At 48.3% G+C, this 18,391-nt stretch overlaps 1 protein-coding gene across 7 annotated transcripts in view; it reads left to right on the forward strand.

The window, feature by feature from the left end:
- Positions 1-18,391, forward strand: part of PPFIA4 (PPFI scaffold protein A4) — a 169,137-nt gene that overhangs the window by 53,865 nt on the left and 96,881 nt on the right. For 6 of the 7 annotated variants that reach the window (XR_016439002.1, XR_016439003.1, XM_090026214.1 and 3 more), the window contains exon 2: positions 17,022-17,925. Coding sequence is in view for 5 of the 7 variants with exons in the window: in XM_090026214.1 (XP_089882340.1) it covers positions 17,689-17,925 (237 nt within the window). In the remaining 2 variants the exon portion in view is untranslated. The remainder of the gene's footprint in view (positions 1-17,021; positions 17,926-18,391) is intronic. The other variant, XM_090026215.1, reaches the window with a different exon arrangement.

Below are 18,391 nucleotides of genomic sequence, written 5' to 3' on the forward strand. Positions count from 1 at the left end.
GTACTGCACCTGGAGAGGAAGAACCAGCAGCACACCTACAGGCTGGGGAACTCCCTTCTCATCAGTGCAGAGGCAGAAAAGGATCTTGGAGTCACCATTGATGCCAAGACGAACGTGGGCCGCCAATGTGGGGACACAGTCAGGAAGGCCAACTGCACCTTGTCATGCATCCACAGATGCATCTCTAGCAGAGCCAAGGAGGTGATCCTCCCCCTCTATGCAACATTGGTCAGGCTGCAGTTGGAGTACTGCGTCCAGTTCTGGACGCCGCGCTTCAGGAGGGATGTGGACAGCATCGAGAGGGTCCAGAGGAGGGCCACTTGCTTGATCGGGGGCAGCAGGGCCCCCTGACACGTTCAAGAAATGCCTGGATGCTTAGGTTTCTGGGAGCACCTGACCCCGGCTGACTTCCTACCCTTTGGGCAGGGGGCTGAACCTGATGATCTCACGAGGTCCCTTCCAGCCCTAATGTCCACATCGCCAGCCTCTTCTGGCCACCTGCCTAGCTATCAGTGTAACCCACCCACTTGCTGTGACACTTTCACCCAATCGTGGTGGCTAAGTAGAGCAATCTCACAGCCGCCGCTGGCTCAGACAAAAGGGACTCATGCTGTGAGAGCCGGAGACACCCTGGTTCCAGCCCCATTGCTGGCAGTCCAGGCTTTCAATGTCGTTAGCAAATGGTGGTTGACCAGAAACATCTCTGTACAAGCAGATTGAGGGCAGGGTGGTGTGTTGACTTAGATGGGGATTGTGGCTGAGGACTGGTGTGAAAGAGACCTAGTGGGAATAGGGAGTCCTGGACAGTCTGACATTGCTGGCAGAATTGGGTAAGGGAAGGCATGGTAAGGAGGGTCTCTTGCCGAAGGGACATAAGAAGCTTGTTAGTAGGGGCAGCCAGGGGAGTGGGAGAGGAGATGCCTGAATGAGAAGGTGCCCTTACCTGCCAAGAATCTTTGCTATATTCCATTTCCAGAGGGTGAGGGGGTGAGAAAATGACTAGTGAAAAGAGCTTGAAATTCAGCTTCTGCCATCCCGTCAGGGAGAGGAATTCTCATTGCTGTCTGAGCAGTGCAGTGTTCAGCTGGATGCAAAACAGGCTGTTCAAATATCATCCAGAAATATGATCTGTTCTTAATCGGCCACTAAGGAACTAGTTTGGGACGTTGTTTGCTGCAGATTTGTCTCTTGCAGCAGTTAGTCAGTGTCTGCCTAGCTTTTTTGCCCTGAAAACGCATGAGTATTTACTTATTTTTTTCAAATAACAATGAAGCAGGCAAGCTCTTCATCAGCAACCTGCTTGCTTCTAGCAACTGTGCTTCTGCCAGCCCCGCAAGACTAAAAATACCCTGCAAGGGGGTTAGAACAGTGCAATGTCTGTTTCCTCTGATTACCAGCTGTCTCCTTGCGTTCTAGCTTTTCCACCCAGTTATTATCCCGTCAGTTAAGGTCCTTTAAAACCAGATATTTAGTGTTTGTTGTATAATTTTAAGAGTTGAGATCATCAATAAAGTGGGGTGTTTGAATCACAAGAGAGATCAAATCTCAGCTATTTTGCACCCGTGGAAATTGGTTGATCTAAGGTCTTATCTTGTTCCCATTAAAGTCGATAGCAAAATGCCTATTGATTTCCAAGTGTAAGAGCTCTGGGGTGGGAGGTTTGTGTTGCCCCCTCCCCCATGCAAGTCTGAGCCCCTTTTGTGGCATTCAGTAAACCAGAGGTGGCCAACTTGCAGCACAGGTGGCATGGGTCATGTCTCTGTCTAGCATGTGGCAGGTTGAGGCAGGGACAGGCAGCGCTGTGGCAGATGCATCAGGAAGCAGAAACCAAAGCAGCAAATTGGTCAGAGAGCATGGGGAAGGGAGCAGAAAGTAGGGATGTCTACATATGCTTTTATGTGCGCCTAAATGTAATGTGCATTTGCCTAATTTTCACAGTCAGGGCAGCTAGGATCTGGAACCAACTTCCAAGGGAAGTGGTGCTGGCTCCTACCTTGGGGGTCTTTAAGAGGAGGCTTGATAATTATCTAGCTGGGGTCATGTGAGCCCAGTATTCTCTCCTGCCCAGGGCAGGGGTTCAGACCTGGTGATCTAGTAGGCCAGGCTGCCCTGGCACCCTGGCCTACCCATCCAGCTCTTGGACTCTGCTTCCCACCTGCCTATGGCCCTATCCCATCCACCTGGCAGGGGTCCCAGGTTGGTCTGCATGGAGACCCCACCTGCCTGCTACCATCAAGCACCCCCAGCAGTGGGTGTGGGCCAGATGGGCTGGGGCCAGTTAGGATCAATTCCCCCCCATGTCCCACCCCCCAGGCTGAGCCTGCCCTGCAATAGCTCTCCAAAACTCCTTAAGTGGCCCTTCAACCCAAATAATTAACCACCCCTGTTCTAAAGGACTCTTCAGCCTGGAAAAGCACAGGCTCAGGTGTGATCCGGTGGCCACCTATAAGTTTATCAGGGGTGTTCACCAGGATCTGGGGGAACGTGTGTTCACCAGAGCGCCCCAAGGGATGACAAGATTGAATGGTCATAAATTGCTCCATGACGGATTCAGGCTGGACATAAGGAAGAACTTCTTCACTGTCCAAGCCCCCAAGGCTTGGAACAGACTGTCGCCAGAGGTGGTTCAAGCATCCACTTTGAACACCTTTAAGACACGCTTGGATGTTTATCTTGCTGGGATCCTATGATCCCTGCTGACTTCCTGCCCCTGGGGAAGGGGGCTGGACTTGATGATCCTCCGGGGTCCCTTCCAGCCCAAATGTCAAATGTCTATGAAATCTACTTAGGTCCCTTCCGACCCTACATCTGTGAATCTAATGCGCATTAAGGAGATTCTAGGCACGCATCTACACATGCATACACTAAGGCGCATTAACACAGTGGGCAGACTGACTTGGGACTAAAGCTAGTTCCTAGTCAGTTGACATGGAGTGTTAATGCCCTTTACCCTGTCTACATGTAAGTTAAGGTGCTTTTATGTGTTCTCACATAAATTTGATACCTGCATTTACAAGTATCAAATTTAGGGACAAATAGCCTAAAATCACCATTTTTAAGGCACATTAAGGTTACACACGTGAAGCATTTATACACATACCTTTTAGTCCCACGACATGCCAGAGACCCGCTACTTGGGAGCAGACTCGATTAATTGAGTCTGCTCCATATGCGAGCTGATGCAAGTTGCACTGTGCCATGTGAAGTTATGTAAGCGGCAAAATGCACATCAGCATGCAGAAAATGGCAGCAGTGCACTTTTGAACTGAAACTCCTTCTATATGTTATAGTTCAAAAGTGCACTGCTATCATTTTCTCAGTGCTGACGCGCATTTCACCATTAATACAACTGCAAGCGCCGTAGTGCTGGGCGTTTTTCAGAGCGCCTGGTGCTGTGGCTCTAACGTGTATAAAAATGCCTGTGTAGATCCGTGCCCTTAATGCGCCTTAAAAATGGCTAATGCGCCTTAAATTGGCACGTGTAGATGTGCCCACAGACTAGCGGGTTAGGCAGGCAAAAGGGATCCAAATGGCACTTGAGGAACGTGTGGGGCTAATCTGTGGCATTCCTGCCGAAAATGTTGACTCCTGCTGTAGTAAACAGCACAGTGCTACATTTCCATATGTTCATGTGGCTAGGCCCTTGATCTCGACTACGGTGGCCTGAGTTCTGCACCTAACTCTGTCACCAATCTGTTGTATGATCTCACCTTCTAACTATTTTCTCCCAGCCTTTGCCTGTCTTATTTGCTCTTTGAGAAGCAGAGTCTCTTTATTTATGAACAGCATCTAGCATGATGGGGCTCTGATCCCTGTTTTAACCCCTTTGTGCTACCAGAGTACAAATAATCAAAGCAACCTCATGCTGAAGAGATGCCCCAACAGTGCTGACCATTCATTAGGAGACAAGTGACCAGGTTATTGCTACTGGGAATCTCAAGGCAGGAGTCTGTATTCTTAAGTTTGGACACTGGGCTCATCTACATGTTCATTAATACACCATAATTACAGCGCATTTAGTTTACACCTGTAATGACAAGTACTGACTTGATGTGCTGTAATTGGTGCTATTGGGCATTAACAATGATGAATAGTTTTTTTGTGATGCTGCTGTGTATTAGACTAAAGCTACTGCATGTTAGCATATTAGCACATGCTTTGCCCACCATGCCAATGCACGGTAGAATTAGTCTTCTGTGCCTTAAGTGTCTTGTGTAGACATGCCCACTGATTTTAAGTTTATGTTTTGAGGGTTTAGCTTGAGGATGGAAGGCTTTAGCATAATCTTCTGTGACAGATGTACACAAGCCCAAGTGAGGTTTTTAGCCCTATTCTGTCCTTGGCATGCAGGGCACCAAGGTAGGGAATGGTGTAAGTAGGTGTTGAGCATCTGAGCAGTGGGAGGGTGGAGGCTATGTAGGCAGCCGTGGTTGTACAAGGGCAAAGTTAGCTTTGTTGGCTCCAGGGTAGTGAGAAGCAGCGGGTTTTGCTGTGGGAGCTGAGGGCAGTCACTGTTTCCTAACCAAATTGGATTCTGAATTCTTTGCAAGAGGATTGTCCAGGGTCTCTGCAGAAGTTCTGGCTATTCAGGGGAATCTTTTTCAAGAAGATTGTAGATGATGTTTGCCCTTTGAAAGTCCTGTTTCTGTAGTGTGCTCAAGATGTGTAGTAGCTCAGGCTCAGCTTGTCCTGCAGTCACTGCGATTTCAAAATTTCACTGCTGGATGAAGCTGTGCTCCTCAGCTGCTGTGGCTCTCCTAATTTCTAAATAACTCAGACTTTCCTCAATGCATGGTCCCTTAAGATGCTTCAGCAATCCATGGGGAGCTTCAGTACCCATGGGGAGTGTTTTTCTTTAGGGTCACATGGGTTTTAAGGCAGAGCCACTTAAACTGGCCAAGCTATCAATGTTCTGGTTCAGGCCCCCTGGGTATATAGCCTCTATATGCATCACTGAGCAGCTCCTGTCTGCGTAGCTTGTCCTGCTTTTCGGTATGGAGCTGCTGGGTACTGGCATGGGAGTAAATAGCTGGTTCAGGCTCCCCTGTCTCCTGGCTTCTGCATACATTTTCCTGTGGAGGCAGCTGGAAACGCAGTTTTTCCGATGTCTTTAGGGCTGCTGGGTGATGGCCTCAGAGTAAGTTTTACTTCTCTCTGCCTGGGGAGCCGCAGCGTCTGGGAATGTCTCCTAGAGTCCATTCCTGCTGCTTTACTATGCTGATAAATTATGAACCTCACTAACCTAACCTAAGCAATCAACCTGTCCTGGGAGCACTAAATAATCATTAAAGATATTAATTACTGCTACTAATATAAACTACCATATTTCCCTGATTCCAAGACTATTTCGAATTTAAGATGACCCCATAATAATTGGATTCTAGACATGGAAAATTATTGTTTTGTTTTCATTTTCCATACATTGAATATAATTTGGGAGAGTTGTCTTAAATTTGTCCCCCTCCATCAATGCAATGGGGCAAGCAGTAAGGGAGTTAAGTAGCCTGCCTACCCTCTGCTGCCTACATGCCCTGTGCCTGCCTCCTGTGGTGCCTGTATACCCTGGAGCCTGCCCCCCCATCTTTCCCCGCCTGGTGCCCCCTCCCATGGTTTCTATACCCCTTGGCTCCTGTCCTCCCCTGCCACTTCCCCCCTCACCCCACTTGTTAAATGCAGGAAAAAAAACCTCATCTTAGATTTGAATAACTATGGTAGAAGAAGGGGAAATAACAGCAGGAGCAGCAAAACAGCAGCAATAGTAATAAAAATAATTTTATGAGTATAAATTAGTATGAATAGTAGATAGTATAAATAGTAATAATAATATAGCCCAAAACAAACTAGTAGCTGCACTCTTGGGGCTTACTTGCAGCATGACCAGCACCTGACATGATTGAGAAGCCTCAGATGAAGGTCCTCATCATCATCAGGATAAATTCCCCAAGGGATGCTACCTCCTTGCAGATGAAGTGCCAGCTGGATCAGTCTCCTGCCAAATCTTTTAAGATGATTTGGCTGGATGTTTGACCTGTGCCTGCTGATACTCTTGTCTCCACCACTTGAGTTTTCAGTGACCGTGGGATTGCTAACTTCAGGAAGTCTCCTCAGCCTTGATAACTGTCCAGTACCTGGCCGCTTATTAGGAGGAGTCCTCTCCCAGGGGATGGATACCAGCCTAAAAATTAGCTGTTGATTAATATTCCCCGTGCCTCATCTGGTAGTAGGCCTATCATTATCTCTTCCTTTCACAGCAGCCCAGCATCTGCCTCCAATTCTGCCCTTCCTCTTCTCCCCAGGGCTTCTCCCTGCTGTGGGTTGCCTCCTGAGGATGTCTGCTGTCATCAGAGCTTTTGCATCCGCCCCATGCCAATCATTCCACAATCACCCACTCAGTTTCTCCATGGAGTTTAAACAAGTGCTTTTTAACAAGTATTCCCAAGATCAGAGTATGATAGCCTGTGATTAAGACTATTAGTCAGAGTTTAAGTGATACATCTCAAATAAAAGTCATATTTCAGAACAAGAATGAGTAACTAACGTTTGGTGGAGAATACTAAGATTAAACAGACACAATATTAAAGCCTGTATTTAATATAGTCACAGTAGAGCATTCTCCTCATTTCTCTCCTAACATTAGAATTATTTAAGATGGCGTTGTCTGTGTAATGCTCAGAATTAGTTTTATACCTTCATCCGTGTGTGATGGAGCTTCCAGTTAGAAACGTGAATCACTGATTTCTAGTTGCTTGGCCCAGCTGAACCACACAGAAAAAGATCCTCTTTTTTCTTTTCTTTATAGATTTCATAGACATCAGGGCTGGAAGGGACCTTGGCAGATCATTGAGTCCAGCCCCCTGCCCAAAGGGCAGGAAGTCAGCTGGGTTCATAGGATCCCAGCAAGATAAGCATCCAATTTACTCTTGAAGGTGTTCAATGTAGGTGCTTGAACCACCTCCGCTGGCAGACTGTTCCAGACCTTGGGGGCTCGGACAGTAAAGAAATTCTTCCTTATGTCCAGCCTGAAACGGTCTTGCAGGAGTTTGTGACCGTTCGAACTCGTCATCCCTTGGGGTGCTCTGGTGAACAAACGTTCCCCCAGATCCTGGTGGTCACCCTGATAAACTTATAGGTGGCCATCAGATCACCCCTGAGCCTGCGCTTTTCCAGGCTAAAGAGTCCCATGGCTCTCAGCCTATCATCGTAAGATCTGTTTTCCTGACCTCTGATCATGCGCGTGGCTCTCCTCTGGACTCTCTCAAGCTTCTCCACATCCTTTTTGAATTGTGGAGCCCAAAACTGGACGCAGTACTCCAGCTGCGGCCTCACCAAGGCCAAGTACAAGGGGAGAATGACGTCCCGGGATTTGCTCGAGAAGCATCTATGGATGCAAGCCAGCATTTTGGTCGCTTTATTAGCCGCAGCATCGCATTGCAGGCTCGTGTTCATCTTGTGGTCAATGATGACCCCCAAGTCTCTTTCTTCTGTAGTGCTATCCAACGTAGCACTGCCGAGCCTATAAGGATGCTGCAGGTTTTTCCTCCCAAGGTGGAGAACCTTGCATTTTTCGGTGTTAAACACCATCAGGTTTTCGTCCGCCCATTTGCTGAGCTTGTCCAGGTCAGCCTGGATCACCCACCTATCTTCTGGCGTGGATGCTTTGCCCCAAAGTTTGGTGTCATCAGCGAACTTGGCCAGTCCACTCCTGGCTCCAATGTCCACATCATTAATGAAGATGCTGAACAGTATGGGTCCAAGGACAGAGCCTTGAGGGACCCCACTGGTCACAGGGCACCACAATGATTGACTGCCATCAATTACAACCCTCTGGGTCTGACCACGGAGCCAATTTCCCAGCCAGCGGATCGTGGTGGAGCCAAGGCCACAACTGGCCAGTTTGGCCAAGAGGTGATCATGGGATACCAGATCAAAAGCTTTTTTGATGTCAAGATATATGACATCAACCTCTTCTCCCTTGTCCAGGTGATAGGTCACCTGGTCATAGAAGGAAATGAGATTGGTCAAACAAGACCTACCCGCAACAAACCCGTGCTGGCTGTCCCTTAGAATGTTAGCCTGGGCCAGTCCCTCAAGGATGGCCTCCTTAAAAAACTTTTCTAAGATCTTCCCCAGGTTAGAAGTCAGGCTAATGGGCCTGTAGTTAGCCGGATCCACTCTCCTCCCTTTCTTGAAGATCGGCACCACATTGGCCTTCTTCCAGTTTTCAGGCACTACACCAGAGCGCCAGGAGTTTTCAAAGATCTGTGCCAGGGGCTGGGCTATGACGCTCGCCAGCTCCTTGAGTACCCTGGGGTGCAGATTGTCAGGGCCGGCTGACTTGAAGGTATCCAGCTTCTCAAGATGTTCCTTCACGAGGTCAGCATTGATGGAGGGTAGGGGATCCCCATCACCCGGATCTCCCTGTCCCACAGCAGGCATGGGCGTCCCATGGGACTGATGAAAGACTGACGCAAAGTACCTATTTAATAGGTTGGCTTTTTCCTGGGCGTCAGTTGTCAGTTGCCCCATCTGGTTTAGCAGGGGTCCAACGTTGCCCTTGCTTTTCCTCCGGCTCCCCACGTATCTGAAAAAGGACTTTTTGTTGTCCTTGATGCTCCAAGCTAGTTGGAGTTCAGTTGCAGCCTTGGCTTTCCTGGTTTGCTCCCTGCAGGACTGGACCAGCGCAGAATAATTTTCCTTGGAGGTGAATCCCGTCCTCCATCCTTTGTAGGCTTTCCTTTTTAGCCGCAGGAGGTCCGCTAGGTCCCTGGAGAGCCAGGAGGGCTGCTGTGCCTTCTTGCTGCCTTTCCTCCGTGTTGGAATAGATTTAGCTTGTGCACTGAGGATCGCTTCCTTGAGAAACGACCACTCTTCTTGAACTCCCATCTCCCTGGGGTCATGGTCCCTAAGGGCCTGACCGACGAGCCTCTTGAGCTTGTCAAAGTTGGCTTTTCTGACTTCTGTGTTGCTGACTGACTTGCCAGCTTTACGGCGGATGGTGAAGGTGATCAGCTCGTGGTCACTGTCACCCAGCTTCCCATCGATCACTAAGTCGCCGATTAGGTCGTCCCCCGTAGCCAGTACCAGGTTGAGCAGCGCTTTGCCTCTTGTTGGCCGATAGACTTCTTGATTCCAAATAATTATTTTTTGTTTCCACTAAAATTAAAAACCAAGAAAAAGCTATTTGGGGTTGAATAAAATGCTTGTATTACTTTTCCAGGAATTTTTTTTTACCTTGGAAAACGTTGGAATGAAGCATGTCAACTTTTTTCAAAAAATGCTTTGAAATGCAAGAGTTCGGCATGAATGTTTGAATGTTTTTGGTTGCAGCAACCATGGGTTTGTCTTGGTTGGGGGGTGGGAAATACACCACCTTCTAAAGTTTTGCCCAGTTCTGTTTCCAATGGAGGGGAATAAGCAAGCAGGGTTGTATTTTGAAATGCTCTCTTGCTAGTCATGCAACCACTTGCTTTCTGCAGTGTTTGGATACAGAGGGAGGATTCCTTCTCAGGGAAGCCCCTGACATCACCCAGTTATAGTCTGTGGAAGAAGACAAAATTACATTGCGAAAAAGCTTGAGGACATTTGAGAAGTTCAACTTGTACAGCAGTGTTACTCAAAATCCAGTTGATAGCGCTTTGACAGGGTGGGTTTGGCCAGGTGACTGAATCCTCTTGAGACTTCCCCTGACTACAACCTACCCGGTGCATAACATAGGCATTGTCATGCCAGGGGTCACCTTTGTCACCATGATTGCTAATAGCAGCTGCGTCCGAAGTGTGCAAAGAAACCTTGCAATTTGGGAGTAACCTGCAAGGGAGGTTTAGGTTAACTTTCTCCCTAGGAGGGTGATGAAGCACTGGAACAGGTTACTTAAAGAGGTTGTGGAATCTCCATCCTTGGAGGTTTTTAAGGCCTGGCTTGACAAAGAACTGGCTGGTTGGGGAAGGTCCTGCTTTAAGCAGGAGGTTGGACTAGATGACCTCCTGAGGTCCCTTCAAACCCTCATTTTCTATGATGCTATGAACCTGCTCCTACAGAGTGCTTCCTCCTGCCCCCCTTTCCCCCCAGCTAGAGGTTGAGGCTTACCCCTGGAGCAAGAAGATTTCAGTCCTATACTATTTTTTTCTTTAACCTGTTACTGTTGTTCTTAGAGTCAAATACTTTCCTGAATCCTGATAGTTTAAGGCCTCAGTGAACCCTTGGGACAGTGAGTTCCTGAGGTTCATTGTGTCACATAAGCAGAAAAATCTTTCTCTGAGCAAGTTTGAATAGTATTTATTGAAGGCTGTGAATACCTCTTTCCATTTTCAGTCAAGCTGACACTGCTCACATCGGCCTTGAAAAGAATGGCATTCCAGGCTTGCAATTTAAGGCCACTGTCAGAATTGGCAAAACTGGTGCAGTGTCACCTGGTATTGCCATAGGCTTGCCTATCTGCCAGCCCATAGCAGCCGTGCTTTCTTTCCTGTGTTTCAGTCTCACTTTTCATAGATTTCATAGACATTAGGGCTGGAAGGGACCTCGGGAGATCATCGAGTCCAGCCCCCTGTCCAAAGGGCAGGAAGTCAGCTGGGTTCATAGGATCCCAGCAAGATAAGCATCCAATTTACTCTTGAAGGTGTTCCATGTACGTGCTTGAACTACCTCTGCTGGCAGACTGTTCCAGATCTTGGGGGCTCGGACAGTAAAGAAATTCTTCCTTATGTCCAGCCTGAAACGGTCTTGCAGGAGTTTGTGACCGTTCGACCTCGTCATCCCTTGGGGCGCTCTGGTGAACAAACATTCCCCCAGATCCTGGTGGTCACCCTTGATAAACTTTTAGTTGGGGCATATCTGCTTCAGGATGTACTGGAATAAAAAATCTGCTGAGCCACCTGTATCAGCAAACAGGTAGTGGAAGAGCCACTGATGGGAACAGAGTTCAGCTGTGAATAGGATGCCATTTAGCAGTATTTGCTTCAGACAAGCTTAGAGGCAGATCCCAGGTTGAGGAGCAGGGGGCTCTGAGATTTGATATCCTTCCCCTGCAAGGACTCTGCTATTTTTCTTTCCTCCCACCCTCACAAACAACCCCTGGTCTCCAGTCTGATACAGGATCCCGTGACAGACCCTGCTCCGTAGAACCGCATTGTTGCGCTTTTCCTGACACAGTAATTTCTGCATCTCCAGGTTGGTAGAGGGCTGGGTTATGCCACTGTACACTGGTAAGTCCTGTGTGAGACTAGTGACCAGTGCAGTTCCACAGGGTAAAACAGAAGAACTTGGCCCACACTTGGGTTTTCCCTCAAACCCATGAAACTGGCGCAGCCTTGTGTTCACTCATCCAGCGGAGCTTGTTTCCTCCTTGCAAAGCAACCATTGCATCGTCCAAGGGTTCCCTGTGCCTGGAGCTCCCTCTGGCTGAGGGCTGTTTCCTTCCAAAGAGGCTTGTGTGACCTGTAATGGTATGTCCTATCTGACTATAGGTCCTATAGGGACAGAGTCCCTGATGCTCAGGGCATGTAGCCTCAGGAGTTGTAATGTCTGCCACAAACTGTCTGGGACCTTGTTACTGGATTGCTCATTGCTGCACCCAGTTACATGACCCATGCATGTCATCTCTGCTGCTTTCTTAGAAAGAAGGCTTGGGAGATGCTAGTAGACCATATGACAATCTTCATTTTTCCAACTGAGTCAAAAGGTCCGGCGCTGAATTCTGCTGGTCCTTGCTAGAGCCTGAGCTGCATAAATCCAGATCCGATTGTGCTTGAGGCTGTCCCAGGTCACAGTGAGGTAGGGCACCTAATCTATAGCTCTTGGTCTTCTAGGGCCTGATAGAACTCCAGGGGAAGTCGATTTTACTGGGTTTTCCTCTGGGCTGAAGAGGAGGATTGCTACCTTGGCTTGCTACACTAGTGTTCAGCTTGGCATTAGCTGCAGTGGCCTCATTCCTGCAGTTTTCGGCCACAGCTGAATAGCTGATTGCAGATGAATAAAATTTTCTTTCCCCAGGAGTGCACATGCTGCTGCCTTCTGTCTGAACAACGTGGTCCTGAAGAGATGCTCTCTGCACGTACACTGTTGCTGTTCCTGGAGTTTTTCCCATTTCGAAGAATGATTCCTAGCTTTGCAGTTGTGACAAATTTCCCGCACAGTGCAGCATCTCTCCTTGGATTTATTGCTCAGTCTTTCCTTGCAGCATTTTTTCCCCTTGGTATATGTGAATCTTCTCCCATGGTGCCATCTCATACCATCTTTGATTGATGGACGTGATACAGGATGTATAGAGCAGTGGCCCAGACAGATTCCTGATTTCACTGTTTTTTTGCAGTAGTACAGTGGGGTGGCGCTTGTTCACAAAGGCTCCAGAAATGTTTCTGCACTTACATGACAAATATTTCCATCTTGGACCACTCTTGGTGCAGTTTGAGGGGTATCTCGAGGGACCTGTGCTCCATTGGGGGTTTGCCCCAGACTCCCCCCATTCCTCTCAAAGTGGGTAAATGCAGTTTCTCTTTCTTGTGTATGTGCTTAGGGGAATCTATAGCTGCTCTGAAAAGCACAGGCTTTTATCAGGAAGAGTTTGGTGGATGCAACTTTTCACAAATGCTTGAAGATGGGGCTTAGCACTCGAACTCCCTAGTTAAGAGCAGGTGATGAAGTGGAAAAGGCCTTTACCTGTTTATCCTGTTTTTGTAATGCTGTCTCTTTGTTCTAGCCATCATGTGGGTTACTTCCTCAACACATGTTCTCCTTTCCCATGCTGGGATGTGACTAGATGGCCAGTGTTCCTCACTCCGTATTGCAGAAGAGAACTGGTTCTTCCACAAGATAGTTAGATTGGTTCCAGCTAGGAGGATCTCCCTCCTCCAGCACTGTATGCTTCTCTCAGGTGCTGAGGATACTCAATATCCCATAGTCCTTTGCTCCTCCTCTGTCCCTCCCTCCAACATAGGGGCGGGGAAGGAGACCACCGGCTCCCTGATATCCCACAGGGATGAGGTGTCAGGGAGACCTGTGGGAACCTCCCTTAGACAATTCCATCCCCCTCCCTGCCAGTCAGGATTGGTGATGGGGCAGTCTCCCATAGTGGAAGCCCTCTTGGATGCTTGAATGCTCCCCCTAGTTCATCCCAGAGGAGCTGGGGGTAGAGTGAGGAGTAGGCAGCATAGGGAGATCTCTCCCTGGCAAAATGGCCCCTGCCCTTGAATGCTTTCAGCTTCACCCAAAGGAGGGCATGGAGCATGAGCTTTTCTGCAGTGGGAACCAGGAGCTGAGTTGATGGGATAAGAGATGCACTCTCCTGGAGCATTGTCTGCACTTTTCAGCATCTGCCAGCTGCCTACTGACAGCCTTGCCCCTTCCCAGGCAGAGGAAAGGACAGACAGGCTGTCAGTAACTGAGCTCCCCTGAGCCTGTGTATTTCTCCAGCCAAGGGTCTGGACGCATACTGTATATGCTTAACTCTTCAGCTAGCTTTCTACCGTCAGGATTTGCACCAAAATTCTTAGTGCTGGAAATGGCCACCTGCTCACGACCTGTCTCCATGTCATGGATGCTCTGTTAACTATTGTATTTAGTTACAGAAGGATTAACCACCACAGCAAGACTGTATTCTAAGGAGGAGGCTTTATAATTGGTTCCAAGGTGTGGGTCAAGTGCTGAGCAGTCATTTGGTGTTGGCATTAAGCCACTTAACCACTCTAGTTAGTGTTTTGATTGACCTGGGTGAAGTTCTTTACTTGGCACTTAAAATCAAATTTGCAGTCTTACTGCTAGTGTTTTCTCTAGATTACATGAGGATGGGTTGTTTTTAGCATGAATTTGACTGTTTAACTAATTTGATGCTTTGCTTTCACTCCCATATTGACACGATCTTCCTGACTTGTCATGGATTTGATACTGATTTGATGGCTGTATTCCTTCAGTCTTACTTTAGTTTAATACTGTTCACAAAGCTGAGCTTTGACGCTATGCTTTCTTGATTTTTATTTTTAAGCTTAATAACATTTGCATAACGATTTTGAATCTAATTTATTACATCGACGGGGTGCTCACGCAGTAGACGCTTGCAGATCAACAGAAGAGTCTGACCAACCAGTCCTAAATGGAACTTACTTATGGTTCAAGTCCACTCGTTCCTGTAGTCAAGGACACACAAAGGAGTGATGTGGCTACCATTGCATCCAGTTGCCTTTAAGTCCCTGCCAAATTACTGAGTGCCCATCTATGGCTGGGTTGACTGGGGGTGACCAAACAGAGCAGGGCACTTCTGGAGCCATAGTGAGACTCCTTAACTGCTCAGGGGTAAATATAGAAGAGTTATAAACTCCTGCCTCAGAGCGTAATCCGTGTGTTAACTAGCATTGAGCAAAAGAGGCTCTCCCCAGGGTTGATTACTCTGTAATTGTTCAGTATGTGGTTCCTTGCTTTCCTTCCCTGCAGCCTTTCATGCTGGCAGCTGTCGGACAAAACAGTAGCCTAGAGAGACCTCTGGGTGCCTTTTTCTGGCATTAATCTCTTGCGCAAAGTGAGGCTGCTTACCAAACTCAGTTATGGAGTAGGGAAGAGGATGCCTGAGTCTTGGGATTCAGGGTGTAATTGTTCAACCCAGGCCCAGTGGGAAATTTCCCCTTGTGTGCTTTGTATGACATTGTGGGTAAAGTTCTAGCAGCATTCTTGGATCTCTCTCCCTTGCTGCATCATCGGCCCAGCAGGGATGCTCGACTCCATGGACCAGTGGTCTGCTAGGGCATGACAGTGTCACTAATTGGCAGGTACAGTCCTTTGCTTCCCTCATTCCCCAGTATTTGCTTCAAGGATTGCTCAGAAAAAAGTGGACTCACCTTCTCTCGTAACCCCTTGCTTGCTGTGGGCTTAACTCTGACGCTACTTTCCTGGCACTGTAGTCAGTGTTGATGCTCTGGATTTATGGGTCTGGTTACACAGTTTCAGACAGACTCCACAGGGGACATTTGAGAGACGCCAGTCACGGGGCCCATCTGCAGCTGTGTTTTCAGAGGAGGGGGTGTTTGGGTCTCGCATATGCAATGCTGGTTGCTATTCCAGGATTCCCAAGGGGGATGCTCTCCTCTGGCTCTCCCAAGAGTCTGACAGCACAGACACAGCTCCCAGAAGCTCCCATATAGCTCCAAGGATTGGTGCATTGCTGTCAGAGACACCTGCCTTCAGCAGGGCTGGAGACGCAGCTTGCCAAATCACCCTTTGTGAACCATTTCTATATTTGGACTGGCACCATGTGGTTGTAGGTCCCAGCAACCACACTTCTCACAGCTGCTGGGAGAGGGGAGGGAGGTGGGGGTAAGGCTGGCAGGCTACAGAGTGAGTCCTGACAATCACAGGAAATTACCCAGCTGATTTCTGGGCTGGGTGCCCTGCTTCCCAATGTCACTGAGCATGAGCACAGGCTGCTGCCAGAGCTGGAGATGAACTTTATTGGAGGAGCTCCAGGTGAGACAGCAGGGCTTACACAGGGACCCCACTGACCTGGCCTGGTCTGGCAGGCGGGCAGGAAGGTGGAGAGATGGACAGACAGACACAGGCAAGGTATGTACTGCATCTTAAGTGCAGTATCTGCTCTCCAGTTCTTCTCTGGAAAGTTTCTCTTGCTGGCTTCCTATCCTGCTGCTCCTCTCCTATTTTCCTTCCACTTCAGGCATCACTGGGTCCCCCCATACCCATTAGTGATGGATACCCTCCTATTGTAGCCAAGGGTTCACCTCTGCAGCTTAGTCATACAAAATTAGGGTTGGAAGAGACCTCAGGAAGTCGCATCTAATCCAACCCCCTACTCAAACAGGACTGTTCCCAACTAGATCTTCCCAGCCAAGGTTTTGTGTAGCTGTGTCTTAAAAACCTCCAAGGATGGCGATTTACACAAACTCTCTGGGCAACCTGTTCCAGTGCTTTACTACCCTCCTCATGAAAAGTTTTTTTCCTAATATCCAATCTAAACTTCCCTTGCTGCAACTTGAGACCACCGCTTCCTTGTTCTGCCACCACTGAGAACAGTCCAGCTCCATCCTCTTTGGATCCCCTCTTCAAGTAATTGAAGGGTGCTATTAAATCCCTCCTCAGCCACCTCTTCTGCAGACTAAATAATCGCAGTTCCCTCAGCCTCTCCTGAGAAGTCACTTGCCCCAGTCCCCTAACCATTTTTGTTGCCCTCCACTGGACTCTCTTCATTTGGTCCGCATCCTTTCTGTAGTGGGGAAGGGTGGTGGGGCAGAACTGGACACAGTACTCCAGGTGTTTCCAGCATCCCTAATTTAATGGGGCTCTTGTAGGAACCTATGCTACTATCGGCATTTTTGTCTTGCTCTATTGCCCGTGACTGGGGGAAAAATATGGTTTGTTGCTGTGGGGGAATGCCCTGTCCCTGACCTGTTATCTGGAGAATTGTGTAGACAAGGGGCCAGTCCTCTTGGTGATATCCAAGCTGGTCCCATGATACGCAGTAGTGAATCAGCTTGGTTTAGTAGGATATAGATATTCTCCTTCTGCCCTGATAGTCAACTATAATCCAGGTGGCTGCCTTTTCCCTTTCCACATAGCAGCATAGTAAAACACTTTGTTACATGGCTGGCCTGGTGCAGTGGCACAAAGATTGTCTGGTTTAGTAGGTGCCTCAGCCCATGTGGCATATTGCATGTGACAGGAACAAGCTCCCCCAGAGAGGGCTTGGAGGGCTCATGCAGAAGCCGCCATGGGAAGCTCTGTGTGGCATGGACTGTCTTTGTGCTTGGTGCTTGCACAGCATCCCTGGCACAATGAGCTTTGGTTGGAAAAAGGGGTACGACGGTAGGTGCTATCACACCACAGAGAATGACCATAGAAGTCTAATTCAGGTTCTCTGCTATCCAGGCTTGTTTGGAGGGGCTGGACCCAGGACTTGACACTCTTTGAACATTTGCTTGGGGGATGCTTTGTGGTGACCCGAGTACAGGGAGGAGGGAAGTGGGGCCTGTGAAATAGTAGCTTGTATGTGGAAAATGTTCTATGTGTCTCTTTCCTTTCCATAGGTTGCAGACCTGGGATAAGAGCAGCTGTGTTGACTGAGGTGCATCCTGGCTCCAGGAGTAACTTCTTCACTACAAAGTGCATCTCTCTGCCTTGTGGGAAAGTAGCTGATTTCAAAATGTCCAAGAGGTTGAAATGTCCTCCTTACTCTCTTAAAGCTGCTGGCTGCACCAGGTACTTAAGGGGATTAATAGAGAGAGAGCACCGTGTTTCTCTCTGAGCTCCATGACTTCACTGTGTTCCTCCATGATGTTTCTGCAGTGGGATCCAGTATACAGTGAGCTATCAAGATCCCAGCTGGGATGAACGACAGATGGCCAAGGACATTTTTCTTTTTATGGGCCTTAATGATTTGAAGGACCTTTTTTTATCCCATAACCATGAAATACTGATCTAAATTATGCCAACTTCAGCTTCAACCATGACTTCCAGTGCAGGGACCAAATCCACATTTGTATGAGAGAAAGCATGGAGGAGCTCACAGCTATTTCCAAGCTGCCCATCTCTTTGATACTCTCCAAAATAGACCATGGGCAGCAGTAGCAGTGTAATCCAGGTTCAACAGATCTGTGGTCCCCAGAAGAGACCCTGAGTAGTCCTTCACAGCAGATTGTTAAGCAAGCCACATCAATCTCTCTAGAGACTGGAGCGTGTCTAAAGAGTGTCGCCATGATGTGTGAGGTGATGCCTACCATCAATGAGGGTGACCCCCTGGGGTCCCAGCCAGGGTCTGACTCTGATGCCAACTTTGAGCAGTTAATGGTGAACATGCTGGATGAGAGAGACAAGCTGCTGGAGACACTAAGAGAAACCCGAGAGACTCTGTCCATGACCCAGGGCCAGTTACAGGAGACTGTGCACGAGAGAGACCAGCTACAGAGGCAGATAAATTCTGCCCTCCCACAGGTAAAGTGAGCAGACCAGGAACTTGGAGAGCTCCAGTGAGCAGAGGGGTAGAAGTGGTGGGAGGTGGACCTTGGTTCTTGTGTGGAGGGGCTGTGGGATCAGTCAGGTTAGCACACTCTTGAAGGCAGATTTGCCTTTTTTGTGGTGAAGATGCCAGACTAACAGAATTGGATTACACTACTTTGTAATCATGAGCCTAAATCCAGTAGTCATATGCTCTGGCTGACTCCATTTCTGGGTGTCAAAAGCTGGTATGCATCCACAAGGGGCATGCGAATGGGCCCTAGCTACTACTTCATATGCTCTGTGCATGACTACGTAGTTGCACAGGCTGTCACCTATGTACGTGCCCAGGAATAGCATGCCAGCCTGGGCATAAGTAGTATCTTTGGCATGTAGACAACCAGAACTGCCATGTCGATGACCAGATCTAGATGCTTAGATGACCAGGAAGGAACAGAATGCC

The sequence above is a fragment of the Crocodylus siamensis genome, chromosome 13, assembly GCF_052110815.1.
Source record: "Crocodylus siamensis isolate JL-2025a chromosome 13, ASM5211081v1, whole genome shotgun sequence".
In the NCBI taxonomy this organism is placed as follows: Eukaryota; Metazoa; Chordata; order Crocodylia; family Crocodylidae; genus Crocodylus; species Crocodylus siamensis.